Source organism: Ranitomeya imitator, chromosome 4 (genome assembly GCF_032444005.1).
Source record: "Ranitomeya imitator isolate aRanImi1 chromosome 4, aRanImi1.pri, whole genome shotgun sequence".
Classification (NCBI taxonomy): Eukaryota; Metazoa; Chordata; class Amphibia; order Anura; family Dendrobatidae; genus Ranitomeya; species Ranitomeya imitator.
The window spans coordinates 580,112,503-580,133,503 of NC_091285.1; the positions used below are offsets into that span (position 1 = coordinate 580,112,503).

A 21,001-nucleotide genomic window follows, 5' to 3' on the forward strand; every position below is an offset into this window, starting at 1 on the left:
GAACTGAAATGAATTAAGTTTATGATGATATTCTAATTTAGTGAGAAGCACTTGTATTTATACGTGCCTATAGCTCTTTCGAAAACAAGTCCAGCAATACCTTTACATGGCCAGTCCATTCATCCATGTCGAGAAATTAGCGTTTTAATAGATATGCAAATGAGTCTGAAGAGCTATCTATCCATCTGATGCCTCTGTCACTCCAGCTCTATTGCCCGCCCTGCGCTGGCTCCTGCTTGACTGAAGTCACATATTATAGAGACAGTCAGTCAAGCAGGAGGCGGCACTGGGTGGATAGAGTTGGTGACAGAGGCTTCAGATCTCCGAATATGGCTCTTCAGCATCATTTGTATATTAATCCAAACTCTGATTACGGAGGAACGGACTAGCAATGTAAAGATATTTGTGGACTTGTCTTTGAAAGATTCACATATAATTTGTTTTTTATTTGGGGGATGATGAAATCCTGGTGACAGATCCCCATTAATGTTTATGATTACATAATACATTTTTGTTAGTATCTTTGGTGCATTGGACATTAGTTATTCTGGACTTGGGCAGGTGGTTGGATGCAGAGCCACCCCAAGAAGCACAAGAGCCCAAGAGTAATCTCTACTATGGGACTGGAAAAAAAAAAATCAGTTATTTCCTCCTGTAAAGAGTCTAGTCTGAGCATACTCTTATTTAGTAAAATATGGCAGTTTTTGTCTTTTAGCTCTTTGGTAGCCAAAATAATTTACAAATTAATCATTTATATTCTTTTTACAGGGCATACCACGTACCAAGTGGAAAAATCCTGGCGGTGAAGGTGAGAAAACCTCATACATTTACTCCATTCTCTTCAGCTTGATTCAGGAGCTATAAGTATGGATAATTCTGCATCCTCTACAAGAATATATATGTTTAGATCAGTTGTGATTTTTCTGCATGGCATTGTGCTACTAGAATTTGAGTTTTTTTTATTGATTTATTTTGATTAGAAGACAATGGTCATACAGGGGGAGGCTTGCGGTAATAGCTTGTGTCATTCAGAAAAAATAAAATGACCCATGAATCAACAATGTCCCTGGAGTCTTCAGTCCCTTGTTCCTTCGCCTGACACCAGAGGAATAAATGGAATATCATTGTCTGCTTAGTGAAGGTTTAAAGGTTGGGTCTCAAAGAGTTACTACATTCTTATGTTAAAACATTCCAAGCTGTTTTTTTCATATTTCATTATATTAAAAAAAATGAAGAAAATATAATAATTTATAAATGAATATAAAAAAATAAGAAAAACTGTATTGATGCTTGACTCTGATGACACCCAAGTTTCATCTGAAAGGTAAACTTTCTTTTTAATGAAATCTGTCACTAGGTTTTTGCTACCCCATGTAAGAGCAGCAGGATGTAAAGGCAGAGACCCTGATTCCAGCAATGTGTCACTTACTGGGCTGCTTGCTGTAGTTTTGATAAAATCCCTGTTTTCTCTGCTCCAGATCTATTAGTTTTTTGAGTGCTGAGCTTGGTATAACCCGGGCCACAGCACAGATTGACCGCTTTCTGTGTACTCTGTGCATAGGCAGAAGGCTGCAAAATAGTGGTAGGGGAGTGGTTGGAATAGCTCGCAGCAGGGCAAGTAGCACCCCAGTAATAATCTCCTGCTTGAAAAACTGATTCTATGGATATACTACACTAAACAGCCCAGTAACTGATACATCACTGTAATCAGAGTCTTTCCCTACATTATGCTCCTCTCAGATTGTTTTTAAGCCCCTCATACACATTAGATAGCTGTTTGCTGAACGATTGTCATTCAGACATCCACTCTATTCTCGTACATGAAATAATGGCTGATTTTTATCGGTGTGTTGGATGACATTTTAGATTTTTTAGATTTGGTTTATAGTAGCCGGTGCAGCACTAAAAAACAGCCGATTGGCTACTTGTCTGCTGACTGGTTGTTTTATACCCTGTTGACCCTAACCGGCCGCGCTCCAGATGCCGACTGACTGATCAGTGATAGAGCGCTCAGTGCTCACAGCCTGACGTTATTCTTGGCACCGCAGGTCCTGTATACACCGGACAGTGTGCTGCCAAGCTTGATCTTTTGGGCACATTTCTTGGCAAAAACAATATTTCACCCAACAAATCAGTGTTTTGCTCGTTGTTTGGGTAGTTGCTGGGTGACTGGCAAAACTCTAGGTTGTCTGTTTAGACTGTTTGATTATCGTGAATCTATAACCTTCCAGTATCAATGCACCTTTGGTCTACTTTTTCCAGAATGGAGAGAACCACGTTAAGCTTGTTCTGCGGGAAATGAGGAGCTTTTTAGACAAGATATTTATTACTACCAATGTGCTTCGGGGCCATACTGGCTCCTTTCTCAAAGTTAAAAAAAAAAAAAAAAAAAAGAAAGTTTTTTGACCCTGAGGAAGTCGGCGAAACTCGTTGGCACTAATAAATACCTTATCCAAAGCTCCTCATTTCCCGCAGTTTAGCAGGCCTAACGTGATTCTCTCCATTCTGGTAAATATCCATCTGGAAGATATTTTCTCCATCCCCGGGGAAGCAGCAGTGGATGTTGATGCTTAAACAACAGGTGTTGTACCTTCACACTAGACTCCCAGGTGAGTACCACCAGCCTCTCAGTAGAGTTCGTTATATGCGGTACTGCCCTATTGTGTATGCTTTTGCCCCTCTCTAGAGTTCTTCAGTCTACTTTTCCCTCCATTGAGTTCTCACGAGGCAGCCACGTGGCTGACCAGTGATACCCTGCTGATTGGATACTAGCAGTGTGCCACGAATAGGACAGCCCCATTCTGTTAGAGCATTCGTTTGTCACAAACACTTTGCCAAACGTATAGTCTCAATGTGGTGGGAGTAGAAAAATGCTGAGTATTTGAAGTCTCTCCGATCACTCCATGATGTTTCTCCAGAAAATGGGGCATCCGAATAATATGGCATCTGCATTAATTACATCATTCTGATCAGGGCATTTGACTGCTTTATATAGTAGGTCCGTAATAAATTGTTTGGTGGCATTACACCCTTTACAAACACCCCCTCGCTTGTAATAATTGCTTGCAAATTTGCTAGATCAACTGTCTTCGTAGATGTAATATCTCAGTGTTCCTCGCCCCTCCGGCAGATAAAGAACGAGGAGGCAGATAACCCTTTTCACGTGGACATATAATCCTATCTTATGCCCTGCAGTGGTTTACTTACTGGAGAAGACAATTATGTCGCCGGTGATTAAGTGAATTAAAACTGAACATCAGCCTAATTTGACCTGGGTTGTTCGCTCTGTTTTTCTCTGGCGCGGTTTGTGTACAAGGTCTCCTCTGACAGACGTTGATAGATTGCTTTATTTAGAATTGTATATTTTAAGAGTTTCCAGCTAATTTCAACAGAGCAGCAGAAAATTAATCACCCGGACCTAAGAGTCCACATAATGTGACAGCTCGTAACCCGACCTCTCCGAGTGGTGGACGGAGCAACCAACTGCCACGGACTGCCGAGGAATTACCTTAAAGGAGTATTCCCACCTTGGACTTTTATGGCATGTCTGACAGAGGTGGGCTTACCTCTGGGTCCCACTCTTATGTGGATAACGGGGGTCCTCTGCCCGACTATTTCTGTAACTCACAGACCTGCACATGTGAAGGCACCTCCATTCCTTGTGTGCCTGGTTGGTGACACCTCACCTTTCTGGTTGGGGCACTGAATTTTGGGACACATTTCCATCACATATTTATAGCATATCCTATGGGTATGCCGAAAATGTCAAGGTGAGAAGGCTACTTTAACGCACCAGCTTGGATGATCACTGTGTAATGCCTGTGATGTAAAGTGACAACAACAGCGACTGAGCGGAAAACGTGTTCATCATACATGTAGCTGCTTTATGGCTCCATACATGGTCCAAACAGGGTGCCTATATGAATGTGCCAAATGCGTCTGGTGTCATTGTGCCATATACCACACCATGGAAAATGTATCTGTAATCTTATGATCTGTATGGAGATGCCATATGATGGCAAGCTGTGCCCATGATGACTTGAACTACAGACCCGGACTGTGGAGACCCAATCTCTTCCATGTTCAAGGAAGAGGACATTCATGGTCCGAACACAGACTGCAATGTTCAGAATGGCCACAGGTCTCCTGATCTGAGCTCAGCAGCCACATACATAGCTGTATGGCTGTTGAGACTTCCAGCCAGTCGGGACATCATGGTTCATACTGGGACTGTGACGTGTAAAATCTGGTATTATAATGAAATGCATTAATTATCTCTTACACCACTAAATATCGAAGCAGATGTTGTTGGCTTGAAAAGCTGTAGGACATCACCTGTGGGTGCTGTAATGATGGCCGTTTAGATGATCATCCACCATTACATACAAATCGCTGAAAAGCAGACTCCAAGCCTAAACCATAGACACACATATATGTGTGGGTATAAATATTTATTTTTTCCCCTTCAATATATATATTGTGATGTGGAGGTCCTAACGCCCAGTATGCCTTCATTACGTTGGTGATCGGTGGGAGTCCTCGCTGTATTCACTTCATTGTGGATGTGTATGTCTCCTTACAATTGCCATTTTCCATATATCTGTATGTGGCCCAACTATGGTTCTGGTCCATGACAATTCGGTGAACATTTCAACTCATTGTGCAGTATGGTGGCTCAGTGGTTAGCATTGTAGCCTTGCAGCTCTTGAAAACCTCTACAAGGAATTTATATGCCCTCCCTGCTTTTTAGTGGGTTTCCTCTGGGGGTTCCAGTGTCCCCCCACAACCCAACATACACACTACAAAAAAAGCATACTGATAGGGAATTCTAGATTTGTGAGCCCCAATGGGGACAATGATAATATCTGTAAAGTCTGTGGAATTTGTTGGTGTTATATAAGTAACATAACACAGATACAAATAAATTTTATTCAAGACCCCAAAAATAACAGAGCAGATTATTTCCCTTACTTACGCAGCATTTTGACCCGTCCCTGGGGCATGTTCCTCCCTCGGCTGCACCTGACACAGGTTAAATGCCTCTCACACTTTAATTGAGTAAAATTGCTATGATGTAGCAGCAAATTATTTTATTTTTTTTCAAGTTTTTCTGCTCTGAAAAATGTAAGTGAGTGGAGCTGGCAAATGACTATTGATTTGGGGAAGTGTGTTTTAAATTTCTCTTGGCAGTTCTATATTACAGTTACAAGCTGGATTAGTCGGAGCGTTTATAAATAACCCTACAGCAAGCTTGTGATTGAAACAGGTTGCGTCTTACTCTATTCCTTTAGATGCCAGCGTTCTGAAATTTAATTTATGCCTCCGCATATCGTGTGTCTATATTCCTCCCCCTTCTACATATAAATCTTAATTTATATGTCTGTTCTGACGGCTGCACAGATATACGAGTGCATTGTATAAGATGCTCGTCAAGACACATTGTGTATATTCTCTGTCAGTGCCAGAGGGAACGTTAGCACACAGTAAGCAATGGAAGGTTTGCACTTAGTGGCTAGATTACTTCCCGTCAGGTCGGCCGTTATCTTTTTTTTTGAGTAGGACGCTGTATTTGATGGGTGGCACCATGATTTCTTACATAATCCATTAACTTCTGTGAGTAGTATTGTATGATACAATTGAGCTAAAGACTTTAGATAAAGTGGATCCAAAACCATCAGAATGAATTAGTAAGGGCACATAGAAGAGGATTCTTTACTGTTAGGGCGGTGAGAATCTGGAATTGCTTGCCTGAGGAGGTGGTGATGGCGAACTCAGTCGAGGGGTTCAAGAGAGGCCTGGATGTCTTCCTGGAGCAGAACAATATTGTATCATACAATTATTAGGTTCTGTAGAAGGACGTAGATCTGGGTATTTATTATGATGGAATATAGGCTGAACTGGATGGACAAATGTCTTTTTTCGGCCTTACTAACTATGTTACTATGTTACTATGTTACATTTATAGGGTCTGTCCCTTGTTAAATAAAAACTTCGGAATATATGTCCTTTTGTTGCCCTCGTCTGTCATTTTTTTTGACTATTATGATGACAAGCCATATGGTTGGGTTGATGTTCAGACACCCACCCTAGGCATCATTCACACGTCAGTTTTTCACATACAAGTGCTGTTTGGTGGGGTCAGAGTGTGTGTGTGGCCAGAGTGTGTGTGTGTGTGTGTGGCAAGAGTGTGTGTGTGTGCGGCCAGAGTGTGTGTGTGTGCGGCCAGAGTGTGTGTGTGTGCGGCCAGAGTGTGTGTGTGTGCGGCCAGAGTGTGTGTGTGTGTGGCCAGAGTGTGTGTGTGGCCAGAGTGTGTGTGTGGCCAGAGTGTGTGTGTGGCCAGAGTGTGTGTGTGGCCAGAGTGTGTGTGTGGCCAGAGTTTGTGTGTGGCCAGAGTTTGTGTGTGGCCAGAGTTTGTGTGTGGCCAGAGTGTGTGTGTGGCCAGTGTGTGTGTGGCCAGAGTGTGTGTGTGTGGCCAGAGTGTGTGTGTGTGTGTGTGTGTGTGGCCAGAGTGTGTGTGTGTGGCCAGAGTGTGTGTGTGTGTGTGTGTGTGGCCAGAGTGTGTGTGTGTGTGTGGCCAGAGTGTGTGTGTGTGTGTGTGTGGCCAGAGTGTGTGTGTGTGTGTGTGTGGCCAGAGTGTGTGTGTGTGTGTGTGTGTGGCCAGAGTGTGTGCGTGTGTGGCCAGAGTGTGTGCGTGTGTGGCCAGAGTGTGTGCGTGTGTGCGTGTGTGGCCAGAGTGTGTGTGTGGCCAGAGTGTGTGTGTGTGTGTGTGTGTGTGTGTGGCCAGAGTGTGTGTGTGTGTGGCCAGAGTGTGTGTGTGTGTGTGTGTGTGGCCAGAGTGTGTGTGCGTGTGTGGCCAGAGTGTGTGTGCGTGTGTGGCCAGAGTGTGTGCGTGTGTGGCCAGTGTGTGTGTGCGTGTGTGGCCAGAGTGTGTGTGCGTGTGTGTGGCCAGAGTGTGTGTGCGTGTGTGTGGCCAGAGTGTGTGTGCGTGTGTGTGGCCAGAGTGTGTGCGTGTGTGGCCAGAGTGTGTGCGTGTGTGGCCAGAGTGTGTGTGTGTGTGTGTGTGTGTGTGGCCAGTGTGTGTGTGTGGCCAGTGTGTGTGTGTGGCCAGAGTGTGTGTGTGGCCAGAGTGTGTGTGTGTGGCCAGAGTGTGTGTGTGTGGCCAGAGTGTGTGTGTGTGGCCAGAGTGTGTGTGTGTGGCCAGAGTGTGTGTGTGTGTGTGTGTGGCCAGAGTGTGTGTGTGTGTGTGGCCAGAGTGTGTGTGTGTGTGTGTGTGGCCAGAGTGTGTGTGTGTGTGTGTGGCCAGAGTGTGTGCGTGTGTGGCCAGAGTGTGTGCGTGTGTGGCCAGAGTGTGTGTGTGTGTGTGTGGCCAGAGTGTGTGTGTGGCCAGAGTGTGTGTGTGTGTGTGTGTGTGGCCAGAGTGTGTGTGTGTGTGTGTGTGTGTGTGGCCAGAGTGTGTGTGTGTGGCCAGAGTGTGTGTGCGTGTGTGGCCAGAGTGTGTGTGCGTGTGTGGCCAGAGTGTGTGCGTGTGTGGCCAGAGTGTGTGTGCGTGTGTGGCCAGAGTGTGTGTGCGTGTGTGTGGCCAGAGTGTGTGTGTGCGTGTGTGTGGCCAGAGTGTGTGTGCGTGTGTGTGGCCAGAGTGTGTGCGTGTGTGGCCAGAGTGTGTGCGTGTGTGGCCAGAGTGTGTGTGTGTGTGTGTGGCCAGTGTGTGTGTGTGGCCAGTGTGTGTGTGTGGCCAGTGTGTGTGTGTGGCCAGTGTGTGTGTGTGGCCAGAGTGTGTGTGTGGCCAGAGTGTGTGTGTGGCCAGAGTGTGTGTGTGGCCAGAGTGTGTGTGTGGCCAGAGTGTGTGTGTGGCCAGAGTGTGTGTGTGGCCAGAGTGTGTGTGTGTGTGGCCAGAGTGTGTGTGTGTGGCCAGAGTGTGTGTGTGTGGCCAGAGTGTGTGCGTGTGTGGCCAGAGTGTGTGCGTGTGTGACCAGAGTGTGTGCGTGTGTGGCCAGAGTGTGTGCGTGTGTGTGGCCAGAGTGTGTGCGTGTGTGTGGCCAGAGTGTGTGCGTGTGTGGCCAGAGTGTGTGTGTGTGTGTGGCCAGAGTGTGTGTGTGTGTGTGTGTGTGTGTGTGGCCAGAGTGTGTGTGTGTGTGTGTGTGTGGCCAGAGTGTGTGCGTGTGTGGCCAGAGTGTGTGCGTGTGTGGCCAGAGTGTGTGCGTGTGTGTGGCCAGAGTGTGTGCGTGTGTGTGGCCAGAGTGTGTGCGTGTGTGTGGCCAGAGTGTGTGCGTGTGTGGCCAGAGTGTGTGTGTGTGGCCAGAGTGTGTGTGTGTGTGTGTGTGTGGCCAGAGTGTGTGTGTGTGTGTGTGTGGCCAGAGTGTGTGCGTGTGTGGCCAGAGTGTGTGCGTGTGTGGCCAGAGTGTGTGCGTGTGTGTGGCCAGAGTGTGTGCGTGTGTGTGGCCAGAGTGTGTGCGTGTGTGTGGCCAGAGTGTGTGCGTGTGTGGCCAGAGTGTGTGTGTGTGTGTGGCCAGAGTGTGTGTGTGTGTGTGTGTGTGTGTGTGGCCAGAGTGTGTGTGTGTGTGTGTGTGTGTGGCCAGAGTGTGTGCGTGTGTGGCCAGAGTGTGTGCGTGTGTGGCCAGAGTGTGTGCGTGTGTGTGGCCAGAGTGTGTGCGTGTGCTAACATATTAAACACCTTCTTCTCCACGGTATTCACAGTGGAAAATGAAATGCTAGGTGAAATCCCAAGAAACAATGAAAACCCTATATTAAGGGTCACCAATCTAACCCAAGAAGAGGTGCGAAACCGGCTAAATAAGATTAAAATAGATAAATCTCCGGGTCCGGATGGCATACACCCACGAGTACTAAGAGAACTAAGTAATGTAATAGATAAACCATTATTTCTTATTTTTAGTGACTCTATAGCGACAGGGTCTGTTCCGCAGGACTGGCGCATAGCAAATGTGGTGCCAATATTCAAAAAGGGCTCTAAAAGTGAACCTGGAAATTATAGGCCAGTAAGTCTAACCTCTATTGTTGGTAAAATATTTGAAGGGTTTCTGAGGGATGTTATTCTGGATTATCTCAATGAGAATAACTGTTTAACTCCATATCAGCATGGGTTTATGAGAAATCGCTCCTGTCAAACCAATCTAATCAGTTTTTATGAAGAGGTAAGCTATAGACTGGACCACGGTGAGTCATTGGACGTGGTATATCTCGATTTTTCCAAAGCGTTTGATACCGTGCCGCACAAGAGGTTGGTACACAAAATGAGAATGCTTGGTCTGGGGGAAAATGTGTGTAAATGGGTTAGTAACTGGCTTAGTGATAGAAAGCAGAGGGTGGTTATAAATGGTATAGTCTCTAACTGGGTCGCTGTGACCAGTGGGGTACCGCAGGGGTCAGTATTGGGACCTGTTCTCTTCAACATATTCATTAATGATCTGGTAGAAGGTTTACACAGTAAAATATCGATATTTGCAGATGATACAAAACTATGTAAAGCAGTTAATACAAGAGAAGATAGTATTCTGCTACAGATGGATCTGGATAAGTTGGAAACTTGGGCTGAAAGGTGGCAGATGAGGTTTAACAATGATAAATGTAAGGTTATACACATGGGAAGAGGGAATCAATATCACCATTACACACTGAACGGGAAACCACTGGGTAAATCTGACAGGGAGAAGGACTTGGGGATCCTAGTTAATGATAAACTTACCTGGAGCAGCCAGTGCCAGGCAGCAGCTGCCAAGGCAAACAGGATCATGGGGTGCATTAAAAGAGGTCTGGATACACATGATGAGAGCATTATACTGCCTCTGTACAAATCCCTAGTTAGACCGCACATGGAGTACTGTGTCCAGTTTTGGGCACCGGTGCTCAGGAAGGATATAATGGAACTAGAGAGAGTACAAAGGAGGGCAACAAAATTAATAAAGGGGATGGGAGAACTACAATACCCAGATAGATTAGCGAAATTAGGATTATTTAGTCTAGAAAAAAGACGACTGAGGGGCGATCTAATAACCATGTATAAGTATATAAGGGGACAATACAAATATCTCGCTGAGGATCTGTTTATACCAAGGAAGGTGACGGGCACAAGGGGGCATTCTTTGCGTCTGGAGGAGAGAAGGTTTTTCCACCAACATAGAAGAGGATTCTTTACTGTTAGGGCAGTGAGAATCTGGAATTGCTTGCCTGAGGAGGTGGTGATGGCGAACTCAGTCGAGGGGTTCAAGAGAGGCCTGGATGTCTTCCTGGAGCAGAACAATATTGTATCATACAATTATTAGGTTCTGTAGAAGGACGTAGATCTGGGTATTTATTATGATGGAATATAGGCTGAACTGGATGGACAAATGTCTTTTTTCGGCCTTACTAACTATGTTACTATGTTACTATGTTACTATGTGTGGCCAGAGTGTGTGCGTGTGTGTGGCCAGAGTGTGTGCGTGTGTGGCCAGAGTGTGTGTGTGGCCAGAGTGTGTGTGTGTGTGTGGCCAGTGTGTGTGTGTGGCCAGAGTGTGTGTGTGGCCAGAGTGTGTGTGTGTGTGTGTGTGTGGCCAGAGTGTGTGTGTGGAGCCAGAGTTTCTGCATCTTTTCCTATATATTAGTCTGTGAAAAACAGACAGGATTGCATCTGAGTGCTGTTCATTTTGTTTTTTAAATCCAACACCTGTATCAGTCACACATGCCTCTACGAATTTGCATTTACCATTCGGACAGGGGAAAAAGCAGACCCGTGAACTACCGCATAGACTATCATAGGTATGGGTGCTATCAGTGAAGCACACAGATGGCACATGTACCAGAAAAACTGACACCTTCATGACGCCTTGCACTTTTAATAGGAAATATGCCTAGTTATGCAGTGATATGTCTATCCTTCATCCTATGCTGATTAAAATGTTGTCTAAGGGCGAGGAGTTTTAAATTATTATTCTAGACAATATAGTAATATCAACCGAAGAGGTTGTCACCGGTTCTCTCAGAAGTAGTTCGAAAAGACTTCTTTAGGCTGTGTGCACACGATGCAGATTTGGTGCAGAATTTTCTGCATAAAATCTGCATAAAATCTGCATCTCCTGGCAGAATCCGCAGGTGCGTTTTTTGATGCGTTTTTTTGTGCAGATTTTACCAATGGATTTCTATTATGGAGGGGTGCAGAAACGCTGCAGAACTGCACAAAAGAAGTGACATGCACTTCTTTGAAATCTGCAGCGTTTCTGCGCAGATTTTTCTGCACCATGTGCACAGCTTTTTTTTTTTTTCACATTGATTTACATTGTACTGTGATCACAGTGCAGTTCTGCAGCGTTTCTGCTGCAGAAAAATCTGCTGCAGTTCTGCACTAAATCTGCATTGTGTGCACATACCCTTAAGGTCACATTCAGTATTTGGTCAGTATTTTACCTCAGTATTTGTAGCGAAAACCAGGAGAGGGTGATAAATACAGAAGTGGTGCATATGTTTCTATTATACTTTTCCCCTGATTCTCCCACTCCTGGTTTTGGCTTACAAATATTGAGGTAAAAAACTGACCAAATACTGATAGTGTGAACATAGCCTAAAAGTAAAATTGAGTGAGTTTTAGCTACAGCTGATGTTGTTGTTGTTGTTGTTTTTTTTAATTGTAACCTTAAGGCTTTGTGCACCTTAAGGTTTTTTTGCGGTTTTTCCCGATAAAAACGCTATAAAACCGCAAAAAAACCCGCATACAATAAGCATCCCATCATTTAGAATGAATTCCGCATGTTTTGTGCACATGATGCGTTTTTTTCCGCGAAAAAAACTCATCGCGGTAAAAACCGCAGCATGTTCATTAATTTTGCAGGTCTTTTGCAGATTTCCCACTACAAAATGCATTGGGAAGTGTCCGTAAAATCCGCGGCAAAAACGCGGCAAAACCACGGCAAAAGTTTACAGCAGGGGCTTATTCTAGGTATCCCACTGCTCTTCAATATACCACGAACTGCAAGGATTTATGTATATCCTGCTTACAGTTCCACTTAACACTTGCAGCTCTCTGGTGCCCCCCTTACTCTCAGGTCAGATGAGGTACTGCACCTGGGGTAATTAGTCGCCAGAAAGGCTGCCTGCTATGTACTGGCTATTGGGCACGCTGCAGCGACGCGATAAACTACTCCCACTCAGGCAGGAACAATAATTATCAACGCCGCAGTCGCTACAACGACACCCAACTACCCAGTACAAAACGTATGCTGCCACAACTTGCCCTACCATCTGCTAGTGTTTCATCACCCATCCCCTGCAGACTGTGAGCCCTCGCGGGCAGGGTCCTCCCTCCTTATGTACCCGTGTGCCTTATTTGCTCATGTTTAACCCTGCTGTTATGTTGGTCAAAAATGACCGACTTTGAACTTCAATATTCTTTAAAATATTGAAGATGCGGCTCTGAAACCCGTGGCCGACCGACCCATCCTCATTTAAGTCAATCAACCACAAGTTTCAGAACCGCATCTTGAACACCCCAAAAAATACCAAAGTTCAAAATAGGTCTCCCCAGACCGAACAGAACAGCAGGGTTAATGTATTTGTCTATATTTGCCTCGTATTCACATGTAAAGCGCCATGGAATAAATGGTGCTATAAAAATGTATAATAATAATAATTTTCATCAATAGATCTGGGAATAATAATAACTTCTACAATTGAATGTGTTTAAATAAAATGTTCCTGTGCTGAGATAATCTTATAAATGTGCCCCTGCTGTGTACTGTGTAATGGCTGTGTGTGACCCTGCAGAACATAATCTCATCATACCACAGCTCACGGGCGGGCGGGGCAAAAGAATATACAGACATTACAGCACGGGATCACAGCTGATCATTTTTGTGAGATAAAGCATTTCCCTTCCTGTTTTTAAACAATATTTTACTTCAAAGAAAGAATCAGCTGTGATCCCATTCTGTCCGATCTTTATACTCTTTTGCTTCCTCCCTGCCCAGGAGATGTAGTATGATCAGACCATGTCCCTGTACGGTCAGACACGGCCATTACACAGGACACAGCAGGGACACATTTATAAGATTATCTCAGCACAGGGACATTTTATTTAAACACATCCAATTGTGGAAATTATTATTATTCCAAGATCTATTGATTAAAATGAATATTTGTTCATGGGAAAACACCATTAAGTCAAATTAGCTTGACTATTTGGCTTTTTTGCAATGTGGAATCCGCTACATTGTTCTGTATGTTAGGAAACCTAAAAATCAAAGAAAGAGAAAAAGAAAGAAAATGTTCTATCTGCTGCAGATCCACCAGTTCTCTGAATCTTGAGCTGTGTATAACCCCCACGCACACCACTGATTGACAACTTTATGTGTACACTGTATATGGCCTGCCAATCAGTGGTGAGGGGAATATGCTTGACTACATGGCAGCAGGTTTACTAGTCTTCCACTAATCCTCTGGCTGATAAAACAGTGATTTGATCAAAACTACACTAACCTACCCATTAAGTAACACATCGCCAGAATCTGCTGTTAATGCAAAAAAACAAAAACAAAAGAAAATGAACTGGAATATAAGTTGGTATGCATGTAATGTGTAGGTTGTATGTGTGGGCGGCACGGTGACGCAGTGGATAGCACAGCAGCCTTGCAGCGCTGGAGTCCTGGGTTCAAATCCCACCAAGGACAACATCTGCAAAGAGTTTGTATGTTCTCTACGTGTTTGCGTGGGTTTCCTCCCACATTCCAAAGACATACTGATAGGAAATTTAGATTGTGAGCCTCCTCAGGGACAGTGATGATAATGTGTGCAAAATGTAAAGCGCTGCGGAATATTTTAGCGCTATATAAAAATAAAGATTATTATTATTATTATTAGATTCATGTTCACACTGGGCACAAAGCAGACAAAACGTAACATAAAAACAAAATGAGCAAATACCCTGTAGTTAAATAAATGGCAATAAATAAATAGCAATAGTGCATGAAAATAATAAATGATACTTAGTTAACATTGTTTTGACTACAAAATCCTGTAAAAGCCATCTTCCCACGTCAAGGTGCCCCTACTCGTGATGGTCCTAACCTCTAGTATTAAACCCTTACCATATGTCAAATGACATAAATATGAATAAGGGCCAAGCATGGGAAGCTATATAAAAGTAATGTCCAGCTCAAAGAAAAAAAGATGCCACGCCCTTATTTGCACACTTGAGTGCAAAAAAACCTAAAGCAAAAGCTGAAAGAACTGACCTGGAATATTGTTTAGCGTGTAGGTGCGTATTCACACTGGCCACTAAACAGATAAAAACAAAAAGAGCAAATGCCCTGCAGTAAGTAAATAAATAGCAATAATGCATGAAAATAATAAAAGTACTTAGTTAACGTTGTTTTGATCAAAGAAACCTAAAAGCCATCCCACCGCGACAAGGTGACCTTTTGATCAAAACCATGTTAACGAAGTACCCCATGTTATTTTCATGCGCTATTGCTTTTTACTTACTGCAGGGTATTTGCTCAATCTGTTTAGATCTTGGGTTTTATTTTGCTGCTTTTAGATTAGGAGGCAAAACCTGGTGGCAGATTCCCTTTTAAAGTGAACAGAGCTAAATTGCAATATAACACACAATCTGATGATAGGTGTGGCGATGACAGAAGGCAGACTACGTCTCCTAATCTCAAGTAACCATTTTAAGCTGCTCTATCCTGAAGAAAATGGACCCAAGATCAAACCTGATCCTTCTTTTTTCTTAATGCAAATTTGCCTCTTTTTTGGCTCGTTAACCCCTGTGATATAAAATTTGAGGTTTTGGAGAATTGCATTCTTTTGTTTTTTTCGGCAAAGACTGTATAGTAATTGAAATGTTTCCTTCTGTCTAACTACAAGTTTCAGAATTCTTTGTATTCTTCTGTTAAGCCTGCATGTGTCAGGTCACGCGGGTGCTCTTGGGTACGTTACAGTGCACAGATTTTGTTGACCGAACGGCCAAGGACGTAGCACCGGAAAGCTGCCACCTCTGAGTCTAAGACTTGTACGTTAAGTGTCAGCAGGCTGAGTCGTGGTTGTACAGCTCCGTAATGTTTCACATCACATTGTCTGACTTAATATATTTTACAACTGCGTTTCGTCAACCAGCGGAGATTAGTACACTCGTGCCAGTGTGGGAGCACCAGTCATGGCTTGTCTAGGTCTGGAGCGCGCCGTGGCAGGCCGAGCACAGTATCAATCAGTGACAAGTGTTTTGTGTCTTTTCTCCGTAGGTCATCCCATTAGACATTACTGTGGAGCTGCAGAGACAGATTATGTCGGAGCTGGAGATTCTGTACAAGGTGCGTGAGCTCGGCGTCTATGTTTTGGGAATTGTCACAAACGAGGCAGAACGGGCTGACAATGCCATTTTTCTCTTCTTTACAGTGCGACTCTCCATACATAATCGGGTTTTATGGGGCATTTTTTGCAGAAAATCGAATTTCTATCTGTACGGAATTTATGGATGGTGAGTTCAGATCAGTATTAATCTGACTATATGTGAGCATCCGAGAACTTTTGCTGTTCTGTGAGCAGTATATGAAGGAGGGCTACTTATAAAATGACAATTCTTCACATCTATTTGGACTACGGTGGCATGCCACTGTGGGAATCGAATTAATAGAACAAGAAGTGGTAGAAAAAAGCCTCGGAGAGCTTTTTTTTTTTCTTTCATTTCTGTTTTCAGCACCTTAAAGACTGAACCGTAAGACTATAATAGTTATGATAATTGGTTGCTAGGAACAAATTGCCTTAAAGGGAACCAGACAGCTGATCCATGCTGCCCGAACCATAGGCTAAATGTATCGTACACTGGCTGTATGATCTGAGCCAGGTTTGTTTACCTCTGAAACGCTGCAACGCTTCAGAGAAAAATATAGTTTAAAAACCCCTGGGGACCGAGCCACGTGGGAGACTAGCTGGGCAGGTGGGTACCTGGCGGCTTCTCCTATCCCTGCATGCATATATAGAGAGAGACCGATCACTCAAGGGGAGAGGCTGCCTGTCCGTCCAACTAGTCTCCCATGTGGCTCAATCCCCAAAGGCTTTTAAACTATATTTTCTCTGTAATGCCGCAGCGTTTCAGAGTCAGACATACCTGGCTGTGATCACACATTTAGTGTCTGATAAATGCTGCCTGTGGATCGAGCAGCATGTATCCACTGTCAGGTTTACTTAAAATTCCACCATACACCTTAGACGAATGTTGGCTAAACCTACCGGTTTGACCTACAGGGTCAGGTGATGGTCTAATATTTTTTATGGGGGTGCTGGTCAGTAGACATGTCAATCACGCATGTCCAATTCTGTGGCCTTAGACCTCTCTTGGCCTTAAGGTACCTTCACACTGACCAACTTCACAACGATATCGCTAGCGATCCGTGACGTTGCAGCGTCCTGGATAGCGATATCGTTGTTTGACACGCAGCAGCAATCTGGATCCTGCTGTGACATCGTTGGTCGGAGCAGAAAGTCCAGAACTTTATTTCGTCGCTGGATCTCCCGCAGACATCGCTGAATCGGCGTGTGTGACGCCGATTCAGCGATGTCTTCACTGGTAACCAGGGTTAACATCGGGTTACTAAGCGCAGGGCTGCGCTTAGTAACCCGATGTTTACCCTGGTTACCAGTGTAAATGTAAAAAAAAACAAACACTACATACTTACATGCCGGTGTCTGTCGCGTCCCTCGGCGTCAGCTTCCCTGCACTGTCAGCGCCGGCCGGCCGTAAAGCAGATTACAGCAGTGACGTCACCACTGTGCTTTACGGCCAGCCGGCGCTCAGTCAGTGCAGGAAAGCACAGCGCCGGGGGACAGACACCGGAATGTAAGTATGTACTGTTTTTTTTTTTACATTAGCACTGGTAACCAGGGTAAAGATCGGGTTACTAAGCGCGGCCCTGCGCTTAATAACCCGATCATTACCATGGTTACCAGGGGACTTCGCATAGTTGGTCGCTGGAGAGCTGTCTGTGTGACAGCTCTCCAGCGACCACACAGCGACGCTGCAGCGATCGGCATCGTTGTCTAGATTGCTGCAGCGTCGCTAAATGTGACCGTACCTTTAGACACACAGGCAGATTCTTTGTCTAAGGCCACGTCATGCTTAGATGTGCCACATACCTCAGAATTGTCATGACACTCTACTTGTTGAAACCCTTGTATACCTGAAATATATAGTCAGGGGTGTCGCTAAAGCTGGAATCCACAACTGTACGGCCTCAACCATCAAACTTGCATTATTGGCTGGCGGGGCACAAAAGGTTGTGCATCTCTGATCTTGAGGAACCATGGGTGTTTTTGGTGAATAGAATCCTCAAAATTAAGGAAAGAAAATAATTCTAAATGTTCACTATAGGAGCAGCCCCTTCACAGAAACACCACACAACCAGAAATGGGCTAACTTGGGCCCAGTGTAGTTCTGTATTATGTGATGACCTGGATGTATTTAGTATTGCACAGACAGTGTTACATGTGCACAATGTGATTGATTTTCCTTCCTCAATCACACAGGAGGATCCCTAGACGTATACCGAAAGGTTCCTGAACAAGTCCTGGGAAGGATTTCTGTTGCAGTGAGTTTTCCTTTATATAAAGCTAAATGTCCATTTCTCAAGACTGTGTTATTTACTACTTTTATTTTGAGGGTTTTTTTTTTTTTTTTTTAAACAACAACTTTTGGTTGGTTCTCAAGAGGCTTACATAGGACTCATTAAGGGCATTTGCAGAGGAGCATATCTTAGAGCGGTCTGAGTGTGATCCAATAAGACATTGGATCGCACTCTGACCAATGTTAGTCTATGGGGCCATGCACATGTCTATTTTTTTTCCTTGGACAGTGACTCATGATCAAGTTTGATCCGATATTCTGCTCACACTTGGCCATGCAAGTCAGTGATTGCGTGGGAAACCTCGATTTCCGCGCACTCACAGAATGGAGAAGATCAAGACCTTTTTTTTTCATCCATTTTCTCACCCGAGAGAATCTGATCACACTATGCTGACACTGATCAATCTCTGATCACAATATGATCAGACTATCATGTACATAATTGATTTTGATTTTCTCGGATGACAATAAATGCACTCGTCTGCACATACACTGAGTAAGATCATCCTGAGAGGGTTGGTGCTTCACAAAACAGAATCTCTGTTCTCTTAGCTCCTGCTATTAGAAGGCTGCTCAAATGTCTTGTGTGCTCCTCCATTAATATATGTCAGGGACTAAGGCTTCTTTCACACTAGCGTCGGAATCTCCCCGTCGCAATGCGTCGGGGAGAGATTCCGACGCTAGCGTTTAACGCTTTGCACAATGGGTGCAGCGGATGCATTTTTCCGGCGCATCCGCTGCCCCATTGTAAGGTGCGGGGAGGTGGGGGCGGAGTTCCGGCCGCGCGTGCGCGGTCGGAAAAAGCGGTCCGTCGGGAGAAAAAAACGTTACATGTAGGGATTTTTTTTCCCGACGGTCCGCCAAAGCACAACGCATCCGTCGCAAGACGGATGCAAAGTGTGCAAATCCGTCGCAAATGCGTCGCCAATAGAAGTCTATGGGGAAAAAACGCATCCTGCAAGCACTTTTGCAGGATGCGTTTTTTCTGCAAAACGACGCATTGTGACGGATTTACAAAAAACGCTAGTGTGAAAGTACCCTAAGTGGTTTTTACATCTGCCAGTTTCACTGACAATGTTAAATAAACAATTCCAAATTTTGCCACCATCTTTCAAATGATAAATATGAATTCACCCTAAGACAGAAGTCAACTGAAAAAAAATGTACCAGGTAACTCCACTGATTACCATTCAATAGAGCATAGTTGTCTGAGAACTAGGCTAGACGCAGCTCCGCTTCTATTCCGATAAATAGGATCTGAACTGTTGTACCCAGAAGCGGACACTACACAGTGAACATAGCTGTGCTGTTTGGCTCCATTCATGGTTTATTCCGGAGCTGCAAACAGCTGACCGGTGGGGTATCTGATAATATAGGGATCAATATAATAATCCTGGAAACACTCCAGGCCAGCTTTATGCACCCACGTTTTACGTCCTGACCCTCCTGGGCTGTTGAGTTTGGGACAGTCTGTACATCACGGTCTGTACTCGGACCATGAAACATGATGCGTGAAGCCATCCTTAAAATATTTACACAGGGCAAATGCTTCATAATTTAATATTATTTCTTCTTGTTTTCCCAGGTGTTGAAAGGCCTCACATATCTCTGGAGCCTAAAAATTTTACACAGAGGTAATCCTCCGCTCCTTTCACTTGATTTTATATGATGTGTTATTTATGGCTGTGGCTAAATGATGGCAGCGAGCTAGGAGCACGGCTCCACCTTTAACATGAATGTTTGTAGAAGGAAGTGTGGTTGGTAAGCAAGTTGTCCATTAAGACATTACAGGGCCGGCCTCAAAGTTATCTGGGCCCTTGGGCAACCGAGTCCTAGTGAGCCAATCTTGAATATTAATTTTCCTCCTCACCATTTTTTGAGAAGTTGAAGTGACTTAAAAGAGCTATCAATTTTTCTATACTTTTCTGTTTCAGGATTTACCACGTGGGATAAATATTTTAATTTTATTAGTTTGGACCAGGGCTGTGGAGTTGGTAAGCCAAACCTCCAACTCCTCAATTTCCCTGACTCCAAATCCATAGCACTGGTCACTACTGATCATGTACATAAAGTGCAGCACAGATTCATCTCATCTATGACCCCACAGCACTGGTCACTACTGAGCATGTACATAAAGTGCAGCACAGATTCTTCTCATCTACGACCCCACAGCACTGGTCACTACTGAGCATGTACATAAAGTGCAGCACAGATTCATCTAATCTACGACCCCACAGCACTGGTCACTACTGAGCATGTACATAAAGTGCAGCACAGATTTGTCTCATCTACAACCCCACAGCACTGGTCACTACTGAGCATGTACATAATGTGCAGCACAGATTCGTCTCATCTAGAACCCCACAGCACTGGTCACTACTGAGCATGTACATAAAGTGCAGCACAGATTCATCTCATCTACGACTCCACAGCACTGGTCACTACTGAGCATGTACATAAAGTGCAGCACAGATTCCTCTCATCTACTACTCCACAGCACTGGTCACTACTGAGCATGTACATAAAGTGCAGCACAGATTCATCTAATCTAGGACCCCACAGCACTGGTCACTACTGAGCATGTACATAAAGTGCAGCACAGATTCATCTCCTCTACGACCCCACAGCACTGGTCACTACTGAGCATGTACATAAAATGCAGAACAGATTCCTCTCATCTACGACCCCACAGCACTGGTCACTACTGAGAATGTACATAATGTGCAGCACAGATTCATCTCAACTAAAAGCCTAGATCCTTAGATCAGGAACAGAACAAACATTTATAGGACATTTCAGAACTTTCTCAAATTCTTATGAAAACATTTACAGCACATCCTGCATTGTACTACCTAATTTATTTTATAATTTACGACTCTAAGTCTGTAGACAGTCCCATTTTCTACCAGCTCCCGACTCCACAGCCCTGGTTTGGACATATACATATATGCATGCATATATACACACACGCATGAATACACACACAGGAAAGTGGGTTTATTTGATTTTTTATATCTATTTTTTATTTAAAAAAACATTACTTACTGCTTTTTACATCTTTAATAGTCCCCCATGGGATTTTGAACCTGCAATTGATTGCTTGAACCCTCATGTTCAGTTTTGAAACTTTTGCTTGGCTGCAATAAATAATTATGTGGATGTGAGGTCCATTTTTTTTTTAGTTTTTTATTAATAGTTATGGTATAATGCTATCGGCATAGGCTCTAGAAGAGACACCTCCTCTTAATTTCCAGCCTCTTGAATGCCGCTGTCACTTTTGACAGTAGAATGTAAGGTGTTAATTTGCACCGATCAGAATGGCGGAATCGTGTTATTATATAGTATACTCCCTCCTTTGCGTCATGCAGCACTATGTCATGACATTGCTGACAGAGA

General features: G+C 44.2%; 1 protein-coding gene across 1 annotated transcript in view; it reads left to right on the forward strand.

Moving 5' to 3' along the window:
• The window catches only part of MAP2K5 (mitogen-activated protein kinase kinase 5), a 192,327-nt gene that overhangs the window by 104,410 nt on the left and 66,916 nt on the right, over positions 1-21,001 (forward strand). The window contains exons 9-13 of the mRNA XM_069766412.1: positions 769-808; positions 15,228-15,296; positions 15,382-15,463; positions 17,509-17,570; positions 19,191-19,239. Of these exons, the coding sequence (XP_069622513.1) occupies positions 769-808; positions 15,228-15,296; positions 15,382-15,463; positions 17,509-17,570; positions 19,191-19,239 (302 nt within the window). The remainder of the gene's footprint in view (positions 1-768; positions 809-15,227; positions 15,297-15,381; positions 15,464-17,508; positions 17,571-19,190; positions 19,240-21,001) is intronic.